Source organism: Suricata suricatta, chromosome 9 (assembly GCF_006229205.1).
Source record: "Suricata suricatta isolate VVHF042 chromosome 9, meerkat_22Aug2017_6uvM2_HiC, whole genome shotgun sequence".
Classification (NCBI taxonomy): domain Eukaryota; kingdom Metazoa; phylum Chordata; class Mammalia; order Carnivora; family Herpestidae; genus Suricata; species Suricata suricatta.
This window is the reverse complement of record NC_043708.1, coordinates 108,402,399-108,429,925: the sequence shown is the minus strand read 5'-3', so window position 1 is coordinate 108,429,925 and position 27,527 is coordinate 108,402,399. Positions and strand designations below refer to the sequence as shown.

At 34.8% G+C, this 27,527-nt stretch overlaps 1 protein-coding gene across 1 annotated transcript in view; it reads left to right on the top strand.

Moving 5' to 3' along the window:
• The window catches only part of MYO9A (myosin IXA), a 269,955-nt gene that overhangs the window by 140,840 nt on the left and 101,588 nt on the right, over positions 1-27,527 (top strand). Inside the window, exons 18-25 of the mRNA XM_029952268.1 lie at positions 3,051-3,173; positions 6,483-6,563; positions 8,331-8,441; positions 9,321-9,443; positions 11,036-11,185; positions 11,996-12,315; positions 12,895-14,499; positions 18,381-18,480. Coding sequence (XP_029808128.1) covers positions 3,051-3,173; positions 6,483-6,563; positions 8,331-8,441; positions 9,321-9,443; positions 11,036-11,185; positions 11,996-12,315; positions 12,895-14,499; positions 18,381-18,480 — 2,613 coding nt within the window. The remainder of the gene's footprint in view (positions 1-3,050; positions 3,174-6,482; positions 6,564-8,330; positions 8,442-9,320; positions 9,444-11,035; positions 11,186-11,995; positions 12,316-12,894; positions 14,500-18,380; positions 18,481-27,527) is intronic.

Sequence of the window (27,527 nt, the reverse complement as noted above, 5' to 3'; positions counted from 1 at the left end):
TTTTCTGCCCATTTTTTAATTGGATCATTTATTTTTTGGTGTTGAGTTGTAGAAGTTTTTTTTATTAACCCCTTATTGGATATATCATTTGCAGAAATCTTCTCTCATTCAGTTTGTTGCCTTTTCATTCTGTTATGGCTTCCTTTGCTATGCAAAAGCTTTTTATTTTGATGTCCCAGTAGTTTACTTTCCTTTTTGTTTCCTTTGCTTGAAGAGACCAATCTAGGAAAATGTTGCTTTGGCCAATGTCGGAGAAATTAGTGCTTGTGCTGTCTTCAAGGATTTTTTTTTTATGGTTTCAGGTCTCACATTTAGGTCTTTAATCCATTCGAGTTTATTTTTGAGTATGGTGTGAGAAAGTAGCTGCATGTAGCTGTCCAGTTTTCCCAGCACCATTTTATTGAAGAGATGGTCTTTTCCCCATTGCATATTCTTATCTCCTTTGTCACAGATTGACCATGTAGTCATGGGTTTATTTCTGGGCTTTCTGTTCTGTTCCGTTGACTTATGTGTCTATTTTTGTGTCATATTGTTTTGGTGGTACAGCTTGCTAAGTATATCTTGAAATCTGGGATTGTGATGCCTCCAATTTTGTTCTTCATTTTTCAAGATTGCTTTGGCTACTCAGGGTCTCTTGTGGTTCCATACAAATTTTAAGATTATTTGTTCTAGTTCTTTGAAAAATGCTGTTGGTATTTTGATAGGGATTGCATTGCATTGATTGCGTTGAATCTATAGATTGCTTTGGATAGAATGGACATTTTAACAATATTAGTTCTTCCAATCCATGAGCATGGAATATCTTTCCATTTGTTTGTGCCATCTTTAGTTTCTTTTATCAGTGTTTCATAGTTTTCAGAGTGTAGGTCTTTCACCATCTTGGTTAAGTTTATTTCTAGTTATTGTATTCTATTTGGTACATATGCAGATGGAATTGTTTACTTTTTTTCCTCTCTTCACTACTCATTATTGGTGTATAGAAAGAACTGACTTCTGTATATTAATTTTATATTCAATAACTACTGAATTCATTTATTATATCTAATAGTTTTCTGTTTGGAGTCTTTAGAGTTTTCTACATATAGTATTATATCACCTGCAGATAGTGTCAGTTTAACTTCCTCTGTACCAATATGGATGCTTCTTAATTTTTTTTTTCTCATATGATTGCTGGAGCTAGGACTTCCAGTACTATGCTGAATAAAGGTAACAGGAGTGGAGAGGATTGCAAATATTTTTTTCTATGTCAGTAAATATAGGTTATAGTATATTTATGAACTGTATAGAATTTAGTTTTGTGGCTAAAGCATACCTTATGAAGATAATTCCTTATAATTGCATGTCTCTGTTGTTTTTCAGTGTTTTTTCTGAAGCATTGTCAGAAATAACTTTCAGATCTTGCTTGATAATCTCTTTAAATAAATGCCTATATGTGAAATTGTTATCAAGAAGGTATACTGATTTGCACTTCTAAGGACAGTGCATAAATATGTCTTTATTCACAACTTCATGAATATTGGGTTTTGTCAGTGTTATATTTGCCAATATGATATGCAGAAAATCTCTAAAAGAAACATACTTTTCTTTGATTATAAGTCAGGTTGATTGATTCTCATCATGTTATATGTCATTTATACTTTATTTGAGAATTGCCTGTTTCATATCTTCTGTTCATTTGTAACTGCAGAATGAATTTTTAAAGGAAATTTTACAGTTCTTATGTACAAATAATAAGTGTGTCATTGCTGGAAAACTTATATAAGTTGTATTTGTTAAAATATGTATTGTACTTGTTGCCACTTGAAGGTTTATATTTTAAGTGTTTATATTGTCAAAATTATTATTCTTAAGACATAAACTTGTCGTGTTTTTAACTCAGTTCTGTGCTTCTCATACAATAAAATTTTTAGAGCTTTTTGAATAACATTATATAGTTGTGCATATGCATATATATATTCTTTCCATGGGCGAGCTCACTGCCATAAATATGGTATGGTTTAAAAAATTGGGGCACCTGGATGGTTCAGTCAGTAGAGCATCTGATTTCAGCTCAGGTCATAATCTCATGGTTCATGGCTTTGGGCCCTGCATTGGGCTCTGTGCTGACAGCTCAGGGCTTGGAGCCTGCTTCAGATTCTGTTTCTCTCTCTCTCTCTGCCTCTCCCCTACCCGTACTCTGTCTCTCTCTCTCAAATATAAATAATAAACATTAAAAAATTCTTTTAATTGTGATTGACTAGAAAAGCTCTCAAATACTTTATTAACATCCTATTTTGTATTATTTGTACTTGCTTTATATGTAACTCCTATCTTATTATTAAGATTAATAATTAGTATATCAGGATCTTGGTTGATAGGGTTGAGGTTTTGTTTGTTACAGAAGCAATAATAACTGTAGATATTTTTAAGTAGAAAAAGACTTAATTCAAATAGGTAATTACAAAATCATTAGAAGTTTTAGAGTTTCAGAGTTTTAAAATAGCAGTGCAGAACTGACCCCAGCTGTAATCAGCTAAGAAAGCAGGAAGTTGCCATTCTAGCTTCTGCTTCCAGGCACATACTGCCTGTGCTGTGATGCAGGAATCAGGAGAAGCTGCCACGACATTGGCTCCAGGGTTAAGGCGTATTTACTGGAATTGCAGTAACAACACAAATTCCCTGTGCTCTGCTTCTCAACTCACAAAGGTGGTGCTTGGACATTAGGATCACGGAAAGCTAAAAGTACTTGGATATCTATGCTTGTCAGAAGAAACAGAAGCTAGTAGCTGAAGTCTCTGCTTCAGTTATACCTTCCCAATTTCACGTGTTGGAATTTAAATGATAAATTATGTCTGGAACCCAGATGTATGAGAGTTGGAGAAATACAGTTTTCCTTTTAGCTGGAAAGCTTCTGCAGGAAAGCAGGAGGGTGAGATGGATATTAAATATAAATTTCTCATATTCATCACAGTCATACATAGGTAATAATGAAAACTGGCTTATAATTTTGGTTTCCCTGTTCCTTAATTAATTTATGTGAAGAATTTGATTTTTCTCGCTATTTTTTTCAGCACTTGCTAGAGGTAAATTCTTTAAAGCACCTGACAAGACTGACATTACAGGATCGCATCACCAAGTCTCTTCTTCATTTGCACAAGAAGAAAAAACCTCCCAGCATCAGTGCCCAGTTTCAGGTTATTTCTTTTCTTATCTTTTTATAAAAACAGTTTTTAAAATCAGGAAGGAATCTGTTTTGTTCAGATTGGCTTCAAAAGGTCAAAATGATCTGCAGGGCACCTGAATGGAATATGATTCACATTACTTAAAAACCATTTTATAGTGGTCATTTTGGAGAGAAGTTACAGAGATAGAAAAAGGCAGCTGCCTTTCTTTTTCATTCTTGTATCTGTGGATAGTGTATATCCCAAAGAGTAATTAATTTCTTTCAATATGAGGAGACAAGCAGCAGAAAATATAAACAAAATTTTTCTTTAAACCCTACTGCCCAGACATAGTCACTGTTAACATAAGGTGTATGTTTTTTCCAAATATATTTTTATAGAAATATAAAATATTCATACTGCTGCCATCAATATTTAATTAAGTGAGATTGTAGGGTTTTTTTTCTGGTTTTATTTTAATTTTGTGTACATAGATCCATTGTTTTTATTGTGACTGGGCATTCGGGAATAAATATGATCATAATAAATTAAATAACAGTTATCCATAACTGTCAAGCTAACTTTTATTCTCTGAACATATATCTGTGTCTTAAGTTTTCTGCAATACCTTGTAATCAGAGGAAAAGAAGTCTAAAACAGACTATTTTTTCAAACAGATTCTTTATAACAGCAGGAAGCAGATCAGTAGTTCTCTGGGGCTGTAAGCAGGAAGAGTTATGAATTTCATATGGGGAGGGAACTTTCTGGGGTGATGGAAGATTTCTACATCTTATCGATAGTGGTGTTTGCACAATTATATAAACTTACTAAAAATCATTGATCTGTACACTTATAATGGGTGCATTTTTATAGTATTTAAATTGTATTTCAACAAAGTTGTTAAAAACGTCGCTCTTAAGAGAATGAAAATGCAAGCTATCGGGTGTGAAACTATACTAGCAATACATCTATTTTTTTTTTTTAACATTTGTTTATTTTTGAGAGATAGAGACAGAGCATGAGTGGGGGAGGGGCAGAGAGAGAGGGAGACACAGAATCCGAAGCAGGCTCCAGGCTCTGAGCTGTCAGCACAGAGCCTGATGCGGGGCTTGAATTCATGGACCACAAGATCATGACCTGAACCGAAGTTGGACACTTAACTGAGCCACCCAGGCGCCCTGCAGTACATCTTAAAAAGGACCTTATAAATGGAATAAATGAAGAACCACAGATCAGTTTTTAAAAAGACATCCTAATACAAATGGTACAAAGTTTTGTACAGTCAAAACTGTCTGGAATCAAAAGATATAATTCAGAAGGCCAGTGAGCCTATTAAATACCAGCCCAAAATTATTATTCATCAGAGAAATGCAAATTAGCTACATACTTGCCAGCATGGCTGAAATATAAAAGACTGATTATACAAAGTGTTGGTGGGTATGTGGAGCCACCAGAACTTTAATATACTGTTATTGAAATATAAAATGATGCAGGTATTTGGAAAACAGTTGAAAGATATGTTGAAGAATGTCCACAGCAACTTTACTTATGATAGCCCAAACTGAAACAAATATCCATCTTAAAGGGATTTTTAATTGTGGTGTAATCATATAATGGATCATAACTATATAGCACTGAAAATGTACAAAATACAATATTTGCAACAAATACAAACTAGCACATAGTATAACTTTTGTTTTATTTGAACTCCTATAGCAGACAAAACTTACCATCTTAGAAGTTAGGGTAATGGTTACCCTTGGTTCAGGTATGGAGGTAGGTAATTTATGTACAGTGACCTTGCTAAATTCAATGGATGGGATAAAGAGGAGCTTCTGAGATTCGGGTAATATTTTGTTTACTGATTTGGACTTTGGTTATAAGACTGTATTTCCTTTGTGAAAATTCACCAGGCTGTATACTTAGGATTTAAGCATTTTATTTTATGTATTTTATAGCATAATAACCTTTACAAGAAAAAAGAAAAAGAACACCTAAAAATAAAAACGTTGTATGTTGCTTATATATGACAGTAATAATAGGAGTCTATATGGTTGTAAGGTTTCTAAGATTTACTTTAAGTCATAAAACATTAACCCTAAGTAGACTATGACAAGTTAGGTCTGCATATTGTAATCCCTAGAGCAGCCGCTAAAAAATCAAAGAAACATAACAGAGAAGCCAGAGAACAGATAAATAGAATTCTAAAAAACAAAGTATGTTATCTGAGCATAAGATGGAATGAAACCAGAAGTCAATAAAGGAATGATAATAGTCCCCAGGTATTTGGAAAATAAAAAGCAGACATCTAAATAATACATGAGTCAAAGAGGAAGGAAGGTTTTAAAAATATTTTAAATGAAATGAAAATATCCACGTTTGTACAGTGCAGCTAAGGCAGTGCTCCAGGGCTCATTGATAACATTAAATGCTTTTAATGAAAGGAGAAAGGTCTCAAATCAATAATGTAAATTTCTACTTTAGGAAATTAGCAAAAGAAAAATATTTTAAACCCAAAGCAAGCAGATGGAAGGTAATGATAACTATAAAAGCAGAAGTCAATGAAGTTGAAAACAGAAGAATAATCAAAGAAAATCAATGAAAACAAAAAGCTGGTTCTTTGAAAACATTAAAAAACTTACAAACTTCTGGGGCGCCTGGGTGGCTCAGTCAGTTAAGCACCCAACTTCTCAGGTCATGATTTTACAGTTTGTGGGTTCGAGCCCCGCATCGGGCTCTGTGCTGACAGCTCAGAGCCTGGCCTGCTTCAGATTCTGTGTCTCCCTCTCTCTCTGCCCCTCCCCTACTCATGCTCTGTTTCTCTTTGTCTCAATAATAAATAAACATAAAAAAAATTTATAAGCTTCTAGCTAGACTAATCAAGAAAGAAAAAGAGGTTAAAGTATAAATTATCTATTAGGAATGAAAGAGGGGATATCACCAATATGAACACTGAAAGTGGGAGAATATTAGCTAGTGAATACCCTACTGGATGATTTTCCAAGTTGTTCTAGGAGTGCATGAGTTTGAATAAATTGTTTCATGAAATGTGAAGAAAAGTGAAAACCTAAGTCTAGAATTAGGTAATTCTATAATATATCTGCAGTATTTACTATTGCCAGGTTATCAGCTTTAAGAGTAAACTACCATCCTTAAATTTATTTAATTATTCTTAATTTAATCAGTATGGCGATATATACAATTTGCTTTTCAGAAAGAAAGCTATTCCTGTGTATACCAATCGTTTCTGCATAGTTTGCCAACATTAGTTTTTGTACTTCTAAATTATTTCCTGCCAGTTTGAATGGGAGAAAATGCTAATTATATTGCTTTGTATTGCAGGCCTCATTAAGCAAACTGATGGAGACACTTGGTCAAGCAGAACCATATTTTGTGAAATGCATTCGCTCAAATGCTGAAAAGGTAAAAATGTCCTGTAAATGAGAGCTTCTAGCTCAGCTTACTTCAAATCAGGCTTTACATTTTTTTAAAGGAGAGTAAGTAGTAGGGAAGAGCTATCTATAATCTTCTAAGGAAAACAGTGTTCTGTTATTTTCTGTGGATATCCTTCTAATTTCTGTATTTACCTACCTATTCAGTATTTATATGTGCTTGATTCAAAGTTTCCTAGAATCCGAGAAGCAAATAGGTTTTGAAATTCCATCATAAAAAAGAGTTTAATGCAACTTTTGTTACCCTGAGATTAGCATTTCTTGTTTGTATGTGAGCTGTCTTTTTTAAAGAATTTACTTAGCATTTTTCATGCTTAGAGCTTTTTGTCTCTGTAAAATAAGGAAGGTACTGTGGACATTCTTGATTCCTTCCTGTTTTCTATGGTAGGTCTCCTAATTACAGCTTTGTAGAATGTGCCTAATAGGTTTTAACATTTGTCATACTTCTTTATGTTCATCATAGGAAAATATAGTTCCTAGGCTGAACAACTAAAATATGTAGTTCTGTAGTACTATAAATGTATATATGACTTGTATCCAGCTTTCCTAACTTTTAGGAAGCAGTCTTCAACACTGTTGTTTAAAAGCTTTGTGAACTTAACCATTTCTGTGGCTTTTAAAAGTTTTCATCTTTGTAAGAATGTACTGTAATTATAGGATCAGCCTTATAGTGTTTTGGTATTAGTATACATGAGTCAATACCTGCAAAGTACTTAGGATGTTCCTGGCCTGTACTAACTGTTCAGTGAATGTTAGCTATTCTTTTATAGTAACAAAAAAGGAAACCTTTTTATTTACAGTTAAATAGAACTTTTAGTCCCTATTATTAGTGAAGACCTTGTTATACAGAGAGGTCAATTAATGAAGTATTTTAGGGCACAGAATAAACACTAAATAAACATTGACTGCTATTGTTATTTCACATAAGTTGCCCATTTGATTTTGTTTTCCTTGATAGCTGGTATGTCCAATCTCTCTGCAGGAAAATGTTTGGGATTGCCTTTGGGGGTCTTTGAAAATATTATTTAGAGAATAGGTAGAAATATCAGAAGCTCTAAATATATCTTTTGAATATTGAAAAACATGCCTACTGAGTTACCTATAAGTGACAGGGTGTTGTGACTGGTTAGCCTCTTCCTTATCAATGCCTGTACATTGAAGAGGTCAGTTCTCAGGGACAATAGGAATTTTTTGTTTTTCAGTGTATCCTACTCATACCACTAGCAAAAAGCATTTAGAGAAAAAAACTGCTTTTAACCTTGTACTAGTCATTAAAGGAAGAATCTGTCAGCTCTCCGTTAACCAAGGCAACTGGTAGAGTGGGGTAGGTGGTTTTTGAGTGAGATTATAGAGAAAAATCTTAATTAAAAACAAAAATGCGGATAACTCTTGACTACATATATGTAGATTAATCTTGTTACAGATTTTTATAGGGACGGGACTATGTCGCCTCCTCCTGTGGGTAACTACATTTCCTTTTTACCTTTGGAGGTCCTCTCCCTCCACAACTAGAGAGAAGCCTGGAAGCTTGGTTTCTCCTTTTTCCCTAGGGTCAGGCATTTAGAACTTTTCTGAAGCTACCAGGTGGGAGGTAAGATTTTCCTGTCACCTCTGCTGTGTCTTAACCAGACAGCCTCCAATTTTTAGATATTCAAAAGTTGACCATACTGGTGAGAGAAACATTAATTTGGAGATCTCTTTTTCTGGGTTAATCTTTTTATCTATGGCTTTGTTTTAGCTGCCATTAAGGTTCAATGATGCCTTGGTACTTCGACAGCTTCGGTACACTGGGATGCTGGAGACAGTTCGAATTCGCCAGTCCGGATACAGCTGCAAATATTCTTTCCAGGTTATGCTTTTATAGTGATATTTAAATTTTTATACACATTAGTAAATTATTCCTGTGTCTTATTTTTCATTTGAGGCTCACTTGTATATTTCTCTTACTTCATCTTCTCCATTCCTTCTTTTGTAGACAGAATTGAAGAGGGATAGAAACTACTCACTTCCATTGAAGGGAAGCATCTTATTAAGCTTGTGTTATAATAGAATCCAGTTCCTGGCTCTTCTCATTTGATCTGGATGTTTGCTTATACTAAGTTTACTCATAACACAGTGTAGTTCTTCCTACAGATTACTCCAGTAGGAGTAAGAGAAGATTCCATTTAGTTTTCTGTCAAGTTTTCTCAGCAAGACTTTCTTTCATAGTAAGCTGCCAGCAAGGCTCACAGTTATTCTCATCAGCTACTGCTGCTATGGGTATAGAAATTATGTTGGAGCTCTTCCGCAGCTGAGCATATTCTTTGCTGTTTCTGGGAGGGAGCACTTTGTTTTCTGTTACACCCTGTAGTAGCTGACACGTTTGCATATTTTTCTGCTAAAAATTTCATTTCTTATTAAATAACTTTTTCTTTGGTCTTAAATACAACATTCTCAAAAGGGATAATTAGTTTCTGCTTTTTTCTTCTTCTATTCCCCTTTGATAACAAAATACGTAAAACTCACTATCTTCTCTCCAGCTCGCCCTCATTTTACAAATTAACTGTTTTGTAGTTTTTTTTAAATTAAGAAGTAATTTCTTGGTTTCAGTTTGTTTAAAAGATGAGAAAAGGATCAATAAAAGGACAGCTTAGCTAGTATAGACCATGTTTACATTTTACACATTTTATAGTTTAGACATGTTTATAATTTTCTTGTGATTTTACAACATTTTTCTTTTCATTTTCAGGATTTTGTGAACCACTTCCATGTACTTCTTCCCCGAAATATTATTCCATCCAAATTTAACATTCAGGATTTCTTCAGGAAAATAAATCTTAATTCAGATAACTATCAAGTTGGAAAATCCATGGTAAATATAATATATACACTCCTTGTCAAATTTGAGTGAATTTTTATATTTAGATAATAATGGCAATCTTTGCCCAGAACATTTCTGAAAAAGATATTGTACCAGATATCATAAGGAAATTGGTTAGGCCAAGATTTTTACTTAATATAATCAGTATTAACCAGAGCTTCTGGCAAGTGCTCTAGTTCTGCCTGTACTTTTAACTGCCTAAAAACCATCTCTCCCTAGGTATTCTACTGTAATCTTCAATTCAGCTTGCCCAAAGTGACCTTATCCAGATTTCTCTACTGTCCTTAATTTTCAACTACTCTTTTTCTAGGTTCTTAGGCTATAAACTGTAATGATATTTGGCCTGAGCCTTTGCTTCAATCCTTTTACAAAGTTCTGTTTATTTTATTCCTTACAAATGATGCTCACATCACTCCCTTCTTCTTCATTCCTATTGCTGGCATTTTGGTCTGTTCCTTAGCTCTCACTTGTAGTTCTCTTACAGCAGTCCCTCATTCGATTTCAGTCTATTTGTCATTCCATTTAACTCATTCTACTCATAGTATCAAAACCATCATCTTAATATACATCTTTCTTCCATGTTGCCTTTCTGCTCAATAATAATCCCCTGATAACCTCCCATTAAATTCAAGCATCTTTCTCTTCTTCAGGAACCTCCATATTGTGACTTCACATCATTTAGTATTTTCTTTATGAAGATTATTCTGTTATCTCCCATACATGCTGCCATGTATGTGTACATTTATTATTTCCTTTTCCTTGTTTTGCTTAAGTAGAGTCCTCTGTCTCTTGCCCTTACAGTTTACTGTTTTTGTGTATCTAATATCTCTTCTTTTTTAAAAATAGTTAAAAATTTTTAACTGAATGGGGAGGTGAAATATATTTAATTAGTTTGTGGTAATTACTCCTCAATATATACATATATCAAAATGTCACATTGTATACCTTAAAGATATATAGGTTTTATTTAATATCTACGTGCTTTTAAGGACAAAGTCCAAATTCTGTTTTCAGAGGGACTATGTTTAAGTTATATTTGTTTCTTCCTAAATCCCTAAAGATTTATTAATGAAATGAAATAGTAAATAAACTGATCAATAGCTTTGGGTAGCAAGAAGCCTTTGATGCATACTGGGTTTCAAAAAGACTATTATTATTGGTTTATTCATATTATGATCAAACTTCAAGATCTCTGGTTACTAACTTTTTCCCCCCCACCCTAATATCCTTGAACACTATGACATATTACCAGTGGTACAAGTGCCTCACAATGGCAGCGAATTTCCCAAGGGAATAATGGATCACAATCACTAAAACTGGGAATTTTGTATTAATGTTCACTATTTCATTTCCCCTTCTGTATTCTAATGTCGCTCTCTATATTCTAATGTCTCTTTAATTTTTTTTAAATTTGAGAATGACTTCTTTGGATTTATTGATAGAAATATTTATCAGTACTTCTTTTTATGTCTTCCATTTTATTTGTTCTTCTCTAAAGAAGCTTATCACTTAAAGGGTGATTCATAAAACAAATTTTTCATTTCTTCGTAAGCTGTATTCCTCATCTTTCTTCTTTTTGGTAGGTGTTCCTAAAGGAGCAGGAACGACAGCACCTACAAGATCTGCTTCACCAAGAGGTGCTCCGCAGAATCATATTGTTGCAGCGATGGTTCAAGGTCCTGCTGTGTAGGCAGCATTTCCTCCACCTGAGACAGGCATGCATCATTATCCAGGTGGGAAGTAAAGGATTCTTCACATGAGATTTGTTAGTTTATTTGGCTTTTATTTTAGTTACTGGAATTTTACTGTGAAACATTTGAATAAGAATATACATTTCTTTATTGATAAGAATGTGTCCTCTTCATTTTTGAAATGTTCATTGCACCCAAAAGATTACGTGGCATATAATAATAGACTATTGATAAATATTGATGGAGTTGAAGTTAAATTGTATTTAAAGCTGTAATGTCTTGTGCGATGTGGTTAGGGACAAAGGAGTTATGTGCTTTAATTTTTGTTTACATAGTTATTTTTATTTGGTTGTTTCCTGAGTGATATTTGGGAGTTATATGTACATTGTTGTTGCTCTGTACTCCTCTTGAATGATAGGTATCTTATTTTCTATTTTGTCTGTTTTATTTTCCCCTTCACTGATTTATATGAAGACCATTCTGTTTTTCTCCATAGACCCTTTTCTGTTAATACAAGAAAAATTTTAGAATTTTGGTCTTTGAACCATGTGCATGTTGACCTTAAACCCATTAATATTGGCAAAACTGTAGCATGAGAAGATGATGTAATTTGTTAAAGCATCAAAGACTTTAAAATTATCTTAAGTTCAGTATTTAACTTCATTGGAGTTATATTCTCTAAGAGCTGTTTTAGCCAAGCATATCTGGAAAGGAAAACTTTTTTCACTTTACTCATGCACAAGTTAGCTATTTAGCCGCTTCTAATAATAAATTTATTTATTTTTTTCTTTTTTCTGTGAAAATGTGGTATAAGATAATGCAGCCATTTCTGTTGTTTTGCCTTCCTTGCAGCGATTCTGGAGGAATTACCTAAATCAGAAACAAGTCAGAAATGTAGCTGTGCAGAAGGATGCTGTAGTTATGGCTAGTGCAGCCACTCTTCTCCAGGCTTCCTGGCGTGCTCATGTGGAGAGACAGAGGTTTTTGGAGCTCCGGACTGCAGCCATCATCATCCAGCAGAGATGGAAGGAATGCTATAGGCAGAGGCACTTGGCTGCTGTCTGCATTCAGGCAAGATGGAAAAGCTACAGGGAACGTAAGAGGTATCAAGAACAAAGGAGCAAAATTATCCTTTTGCAGTCAATATGTAGAGGATTCAGAGAAAGACAAAGGTAATCTGTGTTGTTATGATAATTATTCCTTCTCTCTTCAAGTATTTTGTTTATACCTTTGCTCTAACACTTGCCTAACTTATATTAGAATTGGTTATGTACAATTTTGTCTTCTCCACTAGGCTGTGATGTTCCTAGCAATTGTAATCCACATTGTATGGTCTCTAAAAGAAGCTAAACAGATACTTAGTGAATTAAACTGGAGTGAAAACCTACATGGTCTATGGTTATAACTGCTAAGAGTTAATTTTACATTAGGTTGAGTCTTTAAAATTTGGCAATATTCAGTTTTTATCTTCAGCAACTTAATTTCATTTTTAAGGTGTACCTTAAAAAAAAGATATTTTTTAAATGAGAGCTTTACTTCTGAGTCAGTTTATGTTTTGACTAGAATGCCCTATTAGGATTAATGTACTTAATAAAATATCTCACTCATAGAATTGTGAAATGTGCACCCAAGTTAGTTTAAGAAGAAAATTTTGAAACTTTCCATTTATTTCTTAAATTCTCAGTAAAATGTATTCTCTCTAGCATTAACTAAAAAATTTTTCTAACCCATTTTTTCCTCTTTTTATATAGATTTAAAATTTTAAAAGACCAAAGACTGAAAGAAACAAAACTAGAACTTAGATCGGAAGATCCTGAGCCATATGGAGCTCTCGAAATTCAGGGCTCAGACCCTTCAGAATGGGAGGACTGTTCCTTTGACAACAGAGTGAAAGCTATAGAAGAATGTAAATCTGTGATAGAGAGTAATCGAATTAGCCAGGAGAGTTCAATGGACTGCTTGAAAGAGTCCCCAAACAAGCGACAGGAGAGAGCCAGAAGCCAAAGTGGTGTGGACTTGCAGGAAGAAGTGATTGTAAGAGAGAGACCTAAGTCCTTGGAGGATCTCCACCAGAAAAAAGTAGGTCGGGCCAAAAGAGAAAGTCGGAGAATGAGAGAACTAGAGCAAGCTATATTTAGTTTAGAATTGCTAAAAGTTCGTTCTCTTGGTGGCATGTCTCCTTCAGAGGAACGTAGATGGTCTACAGAACTGTTGCCTGAAGGCCTTCAGTCTCCACAAGGTACACCTGACAGTGAAAGCTCTCAAGGAAGCTTGGAACTTCTGAGCTGTGAGGAAAGCCAGAAGAGCAAACTCGAGTCTATAACTTTAGATGAAGGAGACTTACAGTTTCTGTCACCTAAAATATCTAGCAGTCCAAAATTTGATTCACAGGACAATGCCCTCAGTGCCTCAAGTGATACTAACTATACAACAGTTGAAAAGGGGACACCCTCTGACTCCGTGCATTTGAAGAATGGGACTATGAAGGAAAAACTGGTTTGCGGTTCTGAATCTATTACCTGTAAGCCGCAGCTGAGAGAGCCCTTTATTTCAAGTAGTCTGCCTACATTTTTTTATATTCCTCAACAAGACCCACTGAAAACAAGTTCCCAACTAGACACAGGTCTCCAGAGAAACAAGCTATTAGAAAGCAAAGAAACGCTTTCAACTCTTACATTGGATACAAACAGGGAAGCTAGAAAGTACCACTCCTCAGGAGAAAATCAACTTGTTAGGTCTTTGAATATGGATTCTTCTAATACTGTGCTAAAGAAGTTAGAAAAACTAAACACTGAGAAGGAAGAAAGGCAAAAGCATTTGCAGCAGCAGAATGAAAAAGAGATGATGGAACAGATTCGTCAGCAAACAGATATTTTAGAGAAGGAGCGTAAAGCCTTCAAGACCATTGAAAAGCCAAGAACTGAGGAGTCTTTCCTGGCACCATCTTTCCATCCATCAAAACAAAGAGTAGAGAGGCCATCCTCTCTCCTCATTCTGAATACCCCAAATAAGGAAGAACCCAGTCTACTAGGGCCTCCATTAGTAACTGTAAAAGATGCAGCTCTTCTTCCAAAAGACAGCACTACTGCTCACCTGTCCCAGAAGGACCGACCTGTCACCTTGTTCTTTGACAGGAAAGGAGGCCCATACCAATCTACTACTACCAAGGAATTATCCAAGACAGACAGAATGGGTACCCAAATGAACATAGCCTGTAAACTTTCTAATAATCGTATTTCAAAAAGAGAGCATCATAGGCCAGCTCAGTCTTATATCCACAAATCTGATGGCCCTTCCAGAGATGGAACTACTAGGGTCATGTTCTTCACACCAAAGGATAATACAAATATTTCCCTGTAAGTGAAATGATACTCATTTTCTGTGTAAATGGGAAACTTTTTGGAGATATTTATTGAGGTGCTTGAGTCTACCTCAGCTATTTGTATGGGTGCTACTGAAATGAGCCATTTTCTCTGAGTAAAAAAATCCCCTAAATTTTGACTCTAGCAGAGTCCTGAAATTGGATGTAATCATACCATAGGGATATTTGACTAAGAATAGATAGAGTTTTTTGGTTCCTCCTCTTTAGGTGAGAAAGCATTTGAGAAGGGCAATATGGTGCCTGTAAGCATAGTAGGCTAGGCATTCAGCAAATGCTGGGTGTCTCAGATTTTTCAGGTGTGGCAAGTCCAAGCTTGTTAGTGTCAGACTTCAAAATTAATGTACTTTGTCCCGGCTATTGGCCTATTGGGTCTTCCCTAAGTACTTTATACATTTTTTGTGTGCAGTAATAAAACAGAAAAAGAATAAAATTTACCATCTTAACCATTCTTAATTATATAGGGCAGTAGTGTTAACTATATGTACGTTGTTGTACAGTGGATCTCTAGAACTTTCTCATCTTGCAAAAGAAACTCTATTACCTATCAAACAGTAACTACCCATTCCAAGCCCCTGGGAACACCATTCATTTTTTTTTTTTTTTCTGGAGAGAGCACATGTGCACTTGAGAGCAGGGGAGAGGTCATGGGAGTAGAGAGAAAGAATCTCAAGCAATCTCCTTGCTCAGTGCAGAGCCCAATCTGGGGCTCAATCCCACCCCACAACTCTTGGATCATGACCTTGGTTTCAGCCAAGAGTTGGACGCTTAATTGACTAAGCCACCCAGGCATCCCTCTGGTGACCACCATTCTACTTTGTTTCTAAGAGTTTCACTACTTAAGTGGAAGTTGTTTATACTTTTAAGTTTTATTAACTAGGGGTCATCATGAGAAAAGCCCTTTTTAAGTGTAACATAAAAACAAAGATGATAAAATTTAAGAAATTTTATTAAGTCTTTGTTGTATGGTGAATTCTTTTCAGTTCTTATGGGATAATGTCAGTGTTTTGTTTTTAAATGTTTCTTTTTATTTTGTGAGAGAGAGAGACAGAGAGAGAGAGAGAGAGAACAAGTGGCAGAGGTGTAGAGAGGGAGAGAGAGAATCCTGAGCAAGTCCCACAGTCTTTGTAAGTGTGGAGCCCAGCGCGGGGCTTAATATCACAACCAGGAGATTATGATCTGAGTCAAAATCAAGAGTCAGATACTCAACCAACTGAGCCATCAAGGTGTCCGTAGAATGTCAGTGTTTCAATAAAAAGGAGGGTATGTATCTTAGAGCTAAAAAAAAAAAATTAAATTTCACCTTAACTATGAAAATCACCTTTTTTCTCTTATCATAACTTGAGCTTTTAAATATTTTTTTCTTTAAAATTACGTACAGATTTTAGGGGCGCCTGGGTGGCCCAGTTAGTTAAGCGGCCAACCTAAGGTCAGGTCATGATCTCGTGGCTTATGAGTTCGAGCCCCACATTGGGCTCTGTGCTGACACCTCAGAGCCTGGAGCCTGCTTCAGATTCTGTGTCTCCTCCTATCTCTGCCCTACCTCTGTTAATGCTCTCTCTGTCTCTCAAAAATAAGTAAAACATTTAAAATTAAAAAAAAATTATGTACAGATTTTATAGAAACTCTTTGTAAATATGAGCAAAAGAGCACTGATATTTTATTTTTCCACCAGGAGTTTCTGTCTGGTATTATGAAATGCAGTTGGATTAAATGACAGCTTGAGGTCTATACTTGCCCATTAACCTAAAGATTGCCCAAAAGTTCAAAGACTTTGTGTAAGCATATATACATATATAAGCCCATCAGAGACTTAAAAACATTATTTCTTTTCATTCTAAGTTTAGTGATGGGATGGATGTGCATTTGTATGTTGGTGCTGTACATGTTTGTATAGTTATTGGATTCATGAATCAGTTTTGTAAATGGCTGACTGACAGATTTCAAAAACATTGATCATTCTTGTGAATTCTTGTAAACTACTTTTATCATTTTCCAAGATAAACAATCTTAAGGGTACTTGATCTAGTTTGCTTTGCCTCATTAAGATCTATTTATCATCTAAATGATTGTGTTAGGTTTTTTTCTGTGAAACCTTAAGTAAAATTCATACTTAAAATCTTCTCTTGTTGTATAAGTAGTACTAGAAACCTTAGCACTTTATAGAGTTTGTGTTTCTAAATTATTTTGTCCAGTTCCCACGTATTGTAGGTTAGTTCACTGGGCCTATAGAGATAAAATGACTTGTTCAAGATCACATACTGAGAGAAATAGCTGGGAATGGAACTTGAGTTTCCTGATTAGGAATCACCATTGGATTTCATGATTAGGAAGTAATTTTAGATTAGTGTTCTTTCTATAGAAAAGAAATACACTCTCCATAGATAGAGTGCATAGTGGACTTCATCTGGTTAATGAAGGAGAACAAAAAGGAAATCAAGGAGAAATATAAAGAAAATGCTGGGAGTTTAAAAGTTGGCTAGGGTATTCAGTTGCTGTCAAAGGTCCTGTTAATTGTTTCCCTGTTTTGAGAATAAATTGAAGGCCAGTAGGCTTAAATGTGGCAAGAGAGATTTTAATAAAAGGGAATCTTTAAGGATAGCCTAGGATTACTAGGTTTGATTGTGCATTGGTCAAAAAGGGAGACACCTGAGACACCTTTAGCTAGGGAAGATTGCCATCTATTTAGGTTTATTTAGGGATTTAGGTATAGGGTAAAGGGCAGTATAACCACTGACGGTCCTTCGGTCTTCATTTATAAAAATTAAATGGAAGATTTTGCATGAGAGAGCAGTTGGTCTGCCAACTTGTATTATAAGTTAGTGTGTACTTTAAACCCACCACTATGTTAAAGGTAAGGTATGATTCTCAGTGAGCTTATAGCTCTGCTAAAGAGAGGTTAGCAGTATGTTGATAAATTTTAAGACTCATGGTTCTGAGTTAAGGTAGGTAATTGGGGCCATGTAAGTACTGGATTCTATTCAGACTTTCAGCAGGTATCCATTTCTATTTAGAATTTAATGATAAAGTAGTCACATCATGTGGTTATTCAAGCAAAAGTAAAGTTTCATAAAATAACACTATACTATATGGCATTCTTCTTCTAACTTGATAACAGTTTCTTTATCCTTCTAGTGTTCATTTTGTTGTGTATAACAGCCTAAAATTTTTTTTAATGTTTATTTATTTTTGAGAGACCGAGACAGAGTGCAAGTCGGGGAGGGGGAGAGAGAGAGAGAGAGAAGGAGACATAGCATCCAAAGCAGGCTCCAGGCTCTGAGCAGACAGCACAGAGCCTGATATGGGGCTTGAACTCATGAAACATGAGATCATGGGTTGAGCCGAAGTTGGTCACTTAATGGACTGAGCCACATAGGCAACCCCATTGTTCTGTATAACAGTTTTAAAACTAAGATAGTGGGTGAAAGCTACAGAGAGATTTCAGAAAGGAAATTTGCTAACCAGTAGGAACTATCTCCGTATAAAACAAATTAAGGGGATCTTCATCACTCGGTAGCTACTTATCAGTCATTTTATAATGATTAGAATAAAAGGTGTCTTCTAAGACTAATTTTAAAGATTTGGGGATGTAGTATTTTCCCTTATCAAATCATTTGTTTTCTTGAGCTAATTCTGCTGCAACTATTCTTAAACATATGCCGTAGTAGATATTATTAGGGTAGGCAGAGAAACATTGATACGTTGTTTTAGGAATTGGTTAAGATCTGGAAATATTTATGTAATATGCTAGAATTCTTTGACTTGGCTTGTTAGGCCATATTTTGTGTTGTACTTTAAGACTACTGCCATGGAGTATCTGCTAGGAACTGAAATGTAATCCTGTTGTTTTATCTTAAGTGTCAACAAGGAAGCCATAAGCAGTGGGAATCCTCGACTGCATAAACAAGATGAACCAAATTGGAAACCTGTGAAGCTAACTGGGCTGGGCCAAGGAGAGGTAAGTATTGAATTTTATCTCTCTTATGCAAAATAGATGCACCTATTTTGGAAATGATTATTCTAATAAGTAGAGCACCTCATTAATGCATTTATTACCAAGTGTTTTTGGGAAAGAAACCATGAGTTAAGTCTGTTATACTTAGGGAGGTGTACTTCAGGGAGGGAATGGTGACTAAAATCCCATATTATGTTTACAAAAAAATGTTGCTTAAAAAAAAGCAATTTATGCAAGTGGGTTTGGTGACATGTTATGGCAGTGAAGGATGACTTCCTTGGCTATGGAGAACAGTGTAGATTTAGCTTCCATTTGTGTTCTTTGTTCAGAGTAATATACATGGATTGCTTTTGGTTATCTCTGTCATTTCTAGTAGCGAAGATACAGTGGGGTGGAGGGATGTTTCAAGAAATTCATGAGCTCTCTGATGTCTTTCATTGGCATCATCTCCAAAAAAACCCAAAACAAAACATTGTTGTGTTATCTGTTTTATTATTTGGTCAAGCAGGTTGCCAGACCGGCCCATAAAAAGAAAGCTCGAATGGCGCGGACGCGCTCCGATTTCTTGACTAGAGGTACTTTTGCCGATGGGGAGGGGGATACAGAGGAAGATGATTACGATGACATTATTGAGCCCATTCTCTCCCTTGACCAAGCTTCTCACTCTGAGCTAGGGCCTGCACCCAGCCTGGGTCAGGCCTCTCACAGTGACTCCGAAATGGTAATTTTATAGCAATATAAGAAAATTAGGGAACAAGCAAATCTGTTGGGAGTAGTGACTAGTCGTTGCTAATCTAAAGCTTAACCATCACAGCTTCTTCCTAGTATAATGGTTTGTACACGGGAAACCTCAGTGAACACAGCAATAAAACTAAACCTTAATTTAATAGGACCAGGTAAAGGGCACTTTAACAACATTTGTCAAATCATAAAGTAGGGAAAGTTAGGGCTATTTAATTTAGCACTAATGTAGAGATTTTTTGTTATATCTTAAAAGGTCTAGAGCAGGGTCCCCCAACTGTTTTCTGTAAAGGGCCTGATAGTAAATATTTTAGATATTGGTCAGCTCTGCTGTTGTAAAGTTAAAACAACCCTAGATAATAAGTAAACAAATAGGCAGAACTGTGTTCCAGTAAAACTGTTTACAAAAACAGCGGGCTCTATTTGACCTGCTGGCCATAGTTTGCTGATTGATCCTTGGTCTAGTGAATAGGGTATATTGTTAAATAATTCAGTTGCTTTTAACTGAAATGGTACTCTCTCTTTTTTTGTTTTGTTTTTGGTCTTTAAACTTGCTTCCCCTCCACCATTATTTAGTAATTGAAAATACTTTCAATTTTTTTTAGTTTTGTTTAGTTTTTTTAAGTTAATTTGTTTTGTGAGAGAGAGAGAGGAAAAGAGAGAGAGTGCAGGCACACACAAGCAGGGGAAGGTCAGAGAGGAGAGACAGAATCCCAAGAATGCTCTACAGCATCAACACAGAACACAATGTGGGGCTTGAACCCATGAGCCATGAGATCACAGCCTGGGCCAAAATTGAGTCAGATGCTTAACCAACTGTTCCACCTAGGCACCCCTAAACATGAATTTTTAAAAAATATAATGAGCAATGCCAAAAATGTTTTCTTGGACCAACTTAGCCAAGTAGAAGTCTATATGTAATGTGAATTTGAATTAATCACAAATTATAACATTGGAGTTATGTTTGATTAAAGCTGCACTTAGTCAAAATATTTGACTAGGAATATAACTTTATCATCATATTTCATCCAAAATTAGGTGTATATAGTTTGACAAGTATGAATGTATTTATGGATATAAAATGTTTGATTTTGGAATTGTCCTGGAAAATCCACAATTTAAGGAATTTATTTGTCCAATAATGTACTAAAACATTATCACTCACAAAGTAGAGTGATATATGCAGTTTATTTCTATGCTTACCCTTAATTAAGTTGGGTTTCTAATGTTCTCTTTTAGTATATGTTCATTATAGGAGAAAAATTTTAGGTTCGTCTTCTTTTGCCATACTAAATATTTCATCTTTGGACTGTTATAAGCTGTTTGTGCCAAGGAATTAAATTTTCTGCTAATTTCTAGAATACCCTCATTATCTTTATCTTCTGTTAGAAATAGACTCCATCTTTAAATAATACTGATATTCTAAGAAAGAAAAAAATAAAAATAGAAAAATGTATGACTAGTTCTCTAATTAGACGAATGAGTCATTACCCTGAGCTAAAGCATAGGGTTGTAAAAATTAGAAACAATCTGTCTATTAATGTATATAACTAGAACCAAAGCATTCTCTTAAGTGTAGGGTAAAGTGACTCCACTTTGGAGGTGCCCTGTTTTTGAGTTATAAATAATAAAACCTACTCTACCATATGATTTGTAGTTAAAGATGAAATTATGTTACAGGGCAACTAATTTTACTGAAAAGTGTTCTTTTTTTCTTTTTTTAGTGTAAATAGGGAGCATACTTAAATTATTCTCCAAAGTGTATGTAGATTTTTCATTTGTGGAAGAACTTAGCATTTGTAATTGCTGTTTTGTTCCTGAGAGTTTTCTTTGTTACAAACCTTAGTCCTTTTGGTGGTAGAATTCTTCCTCATTGAAAACTCTTAATGAGATCAACTGGAAGTTGGTCTTTCTGCTTGGAGCATTTGGCCCCTTTAAGGGTTCTAGCTGGTAGCCTCTGCCTATGATTCTGTTCACCTGCTTTTTGATGGTCACTGCATGCCAGTAGTTGTAGTGCACTCTGTATCCCTGCACAGTGTATATCGCCCCCTTTCCAGCTTTTTCACACTCTTTCTGTTTCATCACTAGCTATTTTAGGAACAGGTGGTGGTGTTTGTTTCTGGTGGACACTTGCATGAAGAAGCTTTGCTTTCTAGAATATGCTGATAGATACTAATTGGGGTTGGGGTGGAAAGGGTAGAAACAGTTTCAAATGTGTTCCTGTTTATCTTGAAAATATGCCATGTTCTAATGTTATCTGATATTGTGAAGATGAAGACTAATTGTAAGTAGGATCTACTGAATTCTCAAAAATTCAGATATATCCAGGATTTTAAATAGGCTTAATTTTCTAGGCACATGGATTTTTAAAAATTGGATTTTTTTTCCCCACTGGACATAGTGATCCTGTCACGCCGACATTCACTAAAAAGGGTGTCATTCAGTCTTGGAAGATGCTATCTTACCTTCCTACTTGGGAAATAACTGATTCAATGGGATAAAGACAGTTATAAATGAATTATCTGAAGAGGATTTGATACGCACTACTTCTGGAATTCATCAGTGGTTAATTAATTAAATTAACATAATTGTTACCTGCTAGGAGGAGTGGAAAGAGTAGTAGTTTCCTCCTTTGGTGGTGGGTTTTTTTTTTTTTTAAACTTTCTGCCCTTAATTCTGCCATTTGAGTAACTATTTAATCTCTGTATGTTGCTCCCACTCAGTTCTATCCATTGTGTTGGCTTTTATCCAAGAAGAATGATATATTCTGTCACATAATGTCACGTAATATTTTTTAAGAAGTTTTTCATACAGGTTTTTAGTCTCTAAGTATTCTAGATGGTAAGTGAGTTAGTCACATCATTTCTCTTTCTTGTTAGTAGGACTGGTATAGGTAACATGTTGCCTCTGTCGTTCCCAAGAGGGAAAGTAATCATCTCTATGGGCCTGACTCCTAAATAGCTCTCCAAAATTTGTTTTCTTTATCTCCAGTGTGATAAACTTCTCATTTTACCTTCAAACCTACTGTTACTTCCTGTTCCTGTTAGTTATTCTCTTAGACATTCACTAGTCCTTATCTTTGTTGAATTTTCCTTCTTGCCACCACTCACTCCACAAAAGATTGCCAGAAAAACCTGTAGATAGAGCAAGCTAAGTTTTCTAGCTTATTTTACAGTAAAGGAAAATCCACCTTGATTAGGTCTCAGAAAGGGAAAGCCAGGAGAGGATGTTTATAGAATTTTAGAACCTAGGCTGGTGATTTTGAGATGGGTCTTGCAAATTAGAAATCTGGTTGATACTGAACAGAGTTTATGACATGAAAGGTTTGGGTTGGCAGTCCCAGCACAGCAGCCATACTGTTAAATCACTTAGTATTTATAAATGGATTTTATTCCCCCCAAAATTTAGGGATGGTTCATAGCATCGCAACTCTGCTCTTTAAAGATTTGATAGAATTTCCCTATGAAACCATCTTGGGTTGGTACTTTTTGATGATATATTTCCTTGCTTCCTGTATTTCTTCTAGAGAATTAGTCTCATAAGCTTTCTATCTAAAGGGGTCAATTTTGGAAAATAACTTTTTTTCTTATGAAATTAATTCATTTCATCTAGCTTTCCAGATTTATTTGCATAGAGGTCTAGAAATAGTCTTATGATTTTTAAAAACTTTGTTTCAATAGTTATTTCTCTTTTGTCATTCATATTTTGTAGATTTGTGTTTTATCCTTTTTTCCTTTAAGTTAGCTAGTCTTTTGTCTTTTGTTACTTTTTTCCAAAATAACAGGATTTTTACTTATTATACCTAGTTTCCCCCAGCCCCCCATTCTCCACTGATTTCTGCTTTTACCTTTATTTCCTTATATTTTCTTTTAGTTTACTGTCTTAGTTTTCTACATTTTTATTGGGGAATTTAATTCATTTATTGAAGTTATTTTTATTGATACAGGTTTTTAAGGCTATGAATTTTCTTCCAGTCACTACTTCAGATTTATCTTGTTTATTCTAATGTGTTTAAGTCTTCAGTTACTTTTTGAAAATCTGTAATTTCAGTTTATATTATTTTTTACCCAAAACTTGTTCAGTAAAAATCTTTTAGTTTTCAGAGAAAGGGCCTTTATCTTTTTTAACTTTTTTTTAGTTTCTAGTTTTATTGTATTGTGATTAGAGAGTATTTGTAATGCTTCTATTTGATCAAATTTACTGGTTATTTTCTTTGTTACTTAATATGTGGTCAATTTTTGTGACTGTACCTTGTGCATTTTTTAAGAAGGTGTATTCTGTATTTAGAATGTAAAATTTCAATATAGAGCCATAATTTCTTCCTTACTGGTTATATACTTACTATCATTTATACAGCGGTTTTACACAGAGAATGTCATGTTAAGATTTCCTATTATTCACCGCAAGTTGTGGCTTTTGGTATTAATAATGTCTTTTGTCACATTCAGTGCTTTTGGCTTGAATTCTACTTAAACAATAATAGCATAGCCTCTGTTTTCTTAATTATTTCTATTTGCCTAGAATACTTTTACTCTTCTTTTTATTTTTAGCCCTTCTGAACCCTTTTGGTTTAGATGCATGTTTTATATGCATTGTAGTTGGTTCCTACTTTGTGAGTCAAATTAAAATTTTTTTGCCTTATAGATGAGTTAAATCTATTTATATTTATTGATATAACTGATAGTCTCAACTCATAATTTTATGTTATTCTACATTATATTAAGTTTGTTACTTTTTTCTTTCACTTTTTAAAATTTCTTTTGCTACGATGTGGTGTGTTCTTTTTCTCTGGGTTTGTTTATAATTTTTATTTATTTTTATTTTTTGTATATAATTTTTAAAAATTCCCTTAATTTACCATATTTTGGTTTAATCTATTATTCTTAAACTAGTGTTTATAAACAGTATTTTTTAATTCTTACGTGTTTTGGCATAATTATTGATTAATTATTCTCTACTTTTTCTCTGTTTTTTAAGCTTCTACTTCTACTTTGTCAGACCATTTAATTTTACATATTCTTTCACTCTAGAACCCCCACCTTTGTTTTTTGTCTTAGAGTTATTAAATATCTGAAATGATCATATCAAATATATTGCTGAAGTTTCCATATTTATTTCTCGATTGGTTGTAGCTCTGTTCCTAGTACTTTACTCAGGAAGGCTATATCCTGAAATTCCCTTGATATTTGAAGGGACATCTTGGCTACATATAAAATCCTTAATTCATACTTTAATTCATACTTGATTCATACCTGAAGTTTTGAAAATGCTATTTTGTTTATTTGTTATTTTTGTAAGTCTGTTACCAGTCTAATTCTCTTGCTCTTACAAAGAGATATTGACTCTTTTTACTTTGAGACCTTCAGGATTTCTTTCTTTATATCTAAAATTTAGGATATGTCTCCAACTAGATCATCACAGATGAGTTATCCCATATACTTGTAGGACTTTGGGTGTGTGTGTTTGTGTGTGTGTGTGTGTGTGTGTGTGTATAAATTTGGGCTTTGCCTTATTTTTGAAACACTTTCATGGATTACAGTTTTAGATATTGTGTTCCATTCATTGTATTGTTTTTCTTGTGTAAGGACTCCCAATTATAAATAATTTTTTCTTCCTCCATCTCAACCACCTTCTCTCTGACTCTTTTTACTCATTTCTTTTTATCACTTTATATTCTTTATTATCTTCCTGCTTTTGTTTAATCCCTTTTAAATTTGCATTTGTATATTTTCTCCCTTGGGCATCTTCTAAGTTATTCTTTACTATCTTTTTGTTTCTTTCCTGAGTTCATTTGACTCTTTTCAATTCTTCCTGGTTTTCTAGGGAGTGGGGAGCTCAATTCTGTTTTTAATTTTTGAATTCCTGATTAATATGGTGTTTCATATAAATGAAGTTATTAAATTCATTTTTGATTTACAGTTTTCTGCTTCATGCTTGGTTTTTGTTTGTTCATTGGGAGATGGGCTAATCAACTGATTGTTTTGGTTCTAATTTTTTTGTTTTCTTACTATAACTTGTGTAGATTTTGTGTATCTTAATTTATGCATATTGTTCATTTGGGATAGTTTATACATAACTTGATTTCAAGCGCTTCCTCTTCTGTCTGTATAACAAAGAAAAATTTCTTTTACCAGCTGCCGGTTTTGAGTCTTTTAGTTGTGTGAGTGTGTGTGTGTGTGTGTGTGTGTGTGTGGTGAAGGCATCATTGTATCCTCCATTTTTTGCTCCTTTTTTGCCTTGCTAGATACAAATTTTACCCTTTTACATCTTTTTGTTTTCACTACTCAGTCTCCAAAAGGCACCCCTTCCTTCCTTTTTACCTTCATTTTCCTCAGAAGCAGTGTTTTTAAAAAGGTTTAAAAAGGTAAAAACCTTGAAGGTACCTGGGTGGCTCAGTTGGTTAAGCGTCCAACTTGAGCTCAGGTCATGATCTCATGGTTAGTGGGTTTGAGCCCCACATCAGGCTCTGTGCTAACAGCTCAGAGCCTGGAGCTTGCTTCAGATTCTGTGTCTCCTTCACTCTCCCACCCTGTCTCCCTCCCAGCCCCCCCCCTCCCCCCCCCCCCCCCCCCTTCATGCTCTGTCTCTATGATAAAAATAAACAAACATTAAAAAAAATGTTTTTTAATATGTCACCTTGAATCACATGCAGCTTTAAGTCCTTTCCTATTAGTCAAGTTTCTGATTTCCTAGTGCTCAGTATTTGTATCAGTTTTGAGTTACTTTAGATGGATTGATTTTTTTTCCTTTTGTTAGCCACATACTGTTATTTCTTTGTGTGCCTAGTTTATTATTGGATGCCTGATATTGTGAATTTGTCTTATTGGGTGCTAGATACTTTTATATTTACTTAACATTCTTGAGACTCTTCATTTCTAGTAACATTCTAGAGTAGCTTTCAGGTGCTCTCACTGCCGAAACACAAACCATGTGAGGAGATGGTATGTTAAATAGCTTGACTGTAGTAATCATTTTAATATTTATGTGTAAGTTGAATCATGTTCTATACTAAATATATAATTTTTATTAAATAAAACAAAGATTTGTTAGGCTTAAACAGAGTAATAGTTCGCCTAGGGCTCATTATTCTTAACTACTGAGGCAAGATCCTCTGTGTGCTTCAGCCAGTGCCCTGGGAATCATAAAGTTACATATTCTGACTTTTTAAATTTTTTTATTTTTGAGAGAGAGAGACAGCATGAGCAGAGGAAGGTCAGAGAGAGAGGGAGACACAGAATCTGAAGACAGGTTCCAGGCTCTGAGCTAGCTGTCAGCCCAGAACCCTATGCAGGGCTCATAGCCACGAACCGTGAGATCATGATGTGAGCTGAAGCCAGATGCTTAACTGACTGAGCCACCCAGGTGCCCCTGTATTCTGATTCCTGGGCACAGGCACTATTGCTGGGATTTTGTAGGTGTGGGGTTCCATCACCTTTAATCCTTTCAGGTCATTCTTTGCCTGGTCTTGGGTAGTTGTCTGACATAGAAGTGTTGATGGGTACTAAGCTAAATAACTTACAAAGATCTCTAGACTTCTTTATTTGTGCATCTCTTTACTCTTCTGTACTCTGTCTTTTGGTCTCTAGTCACCTTGGTCTCTTTGGACTTCAGCTTCATGTGCTCAACTCAGAGAGTCTGCCAGGGCTCACCTGAATTTCCCCTCCCTGTGTCACAGCCTGGAAACTGTCTCAAGGCACGAGGCTGGGGAAGATGAAAGATGTACTTCCTTTGTTTCTTATCCCTTAGAGATAACTGTTCGTCATCTTGATAACTGCTGGTTCTTACTATTTTGTCTGAGTTTTTGTTTTGTTTTTGTTTTTGGTTCTTTCAGACAAGAGGATAAAACAGGTCCCAGTTTCTTCTTCTTGGCCAGAAGCAGAAGTCTATTCTTTAAATTTTAACAAGCCATGTTATTTTCTATTTCTGTTGATAAGGCCATAGTCAAGCAGACTAGAAGACTAAAGAAAACATCCTATAATTTTAGAAAAATGAAATACGAGGAAATGATTTGAATAGGTACCAAGAAGTTTTCTCCTCCAAATTTTAGAGATGCATATTTTAAACAAATGGAACAAAAATTGCTAAATGAAATTCAGGTCCCAGTTTGATGAAGCCATGAAGTTGTTTATAGTGTAGAGCATTAGTGGTGATAATGATCTTTAATTGTTTGGTCTTTGGTTTGTTTACTTTTTTTAATCTTCCTTTGTTCTAGCTTTTTAAAATCCCTGAATGGGTATATAATAAGAATAACAGCATGTTAGGCCATAATAATTATTACCTTGTAGGGACAAATAAAAGGAGAAAGACTA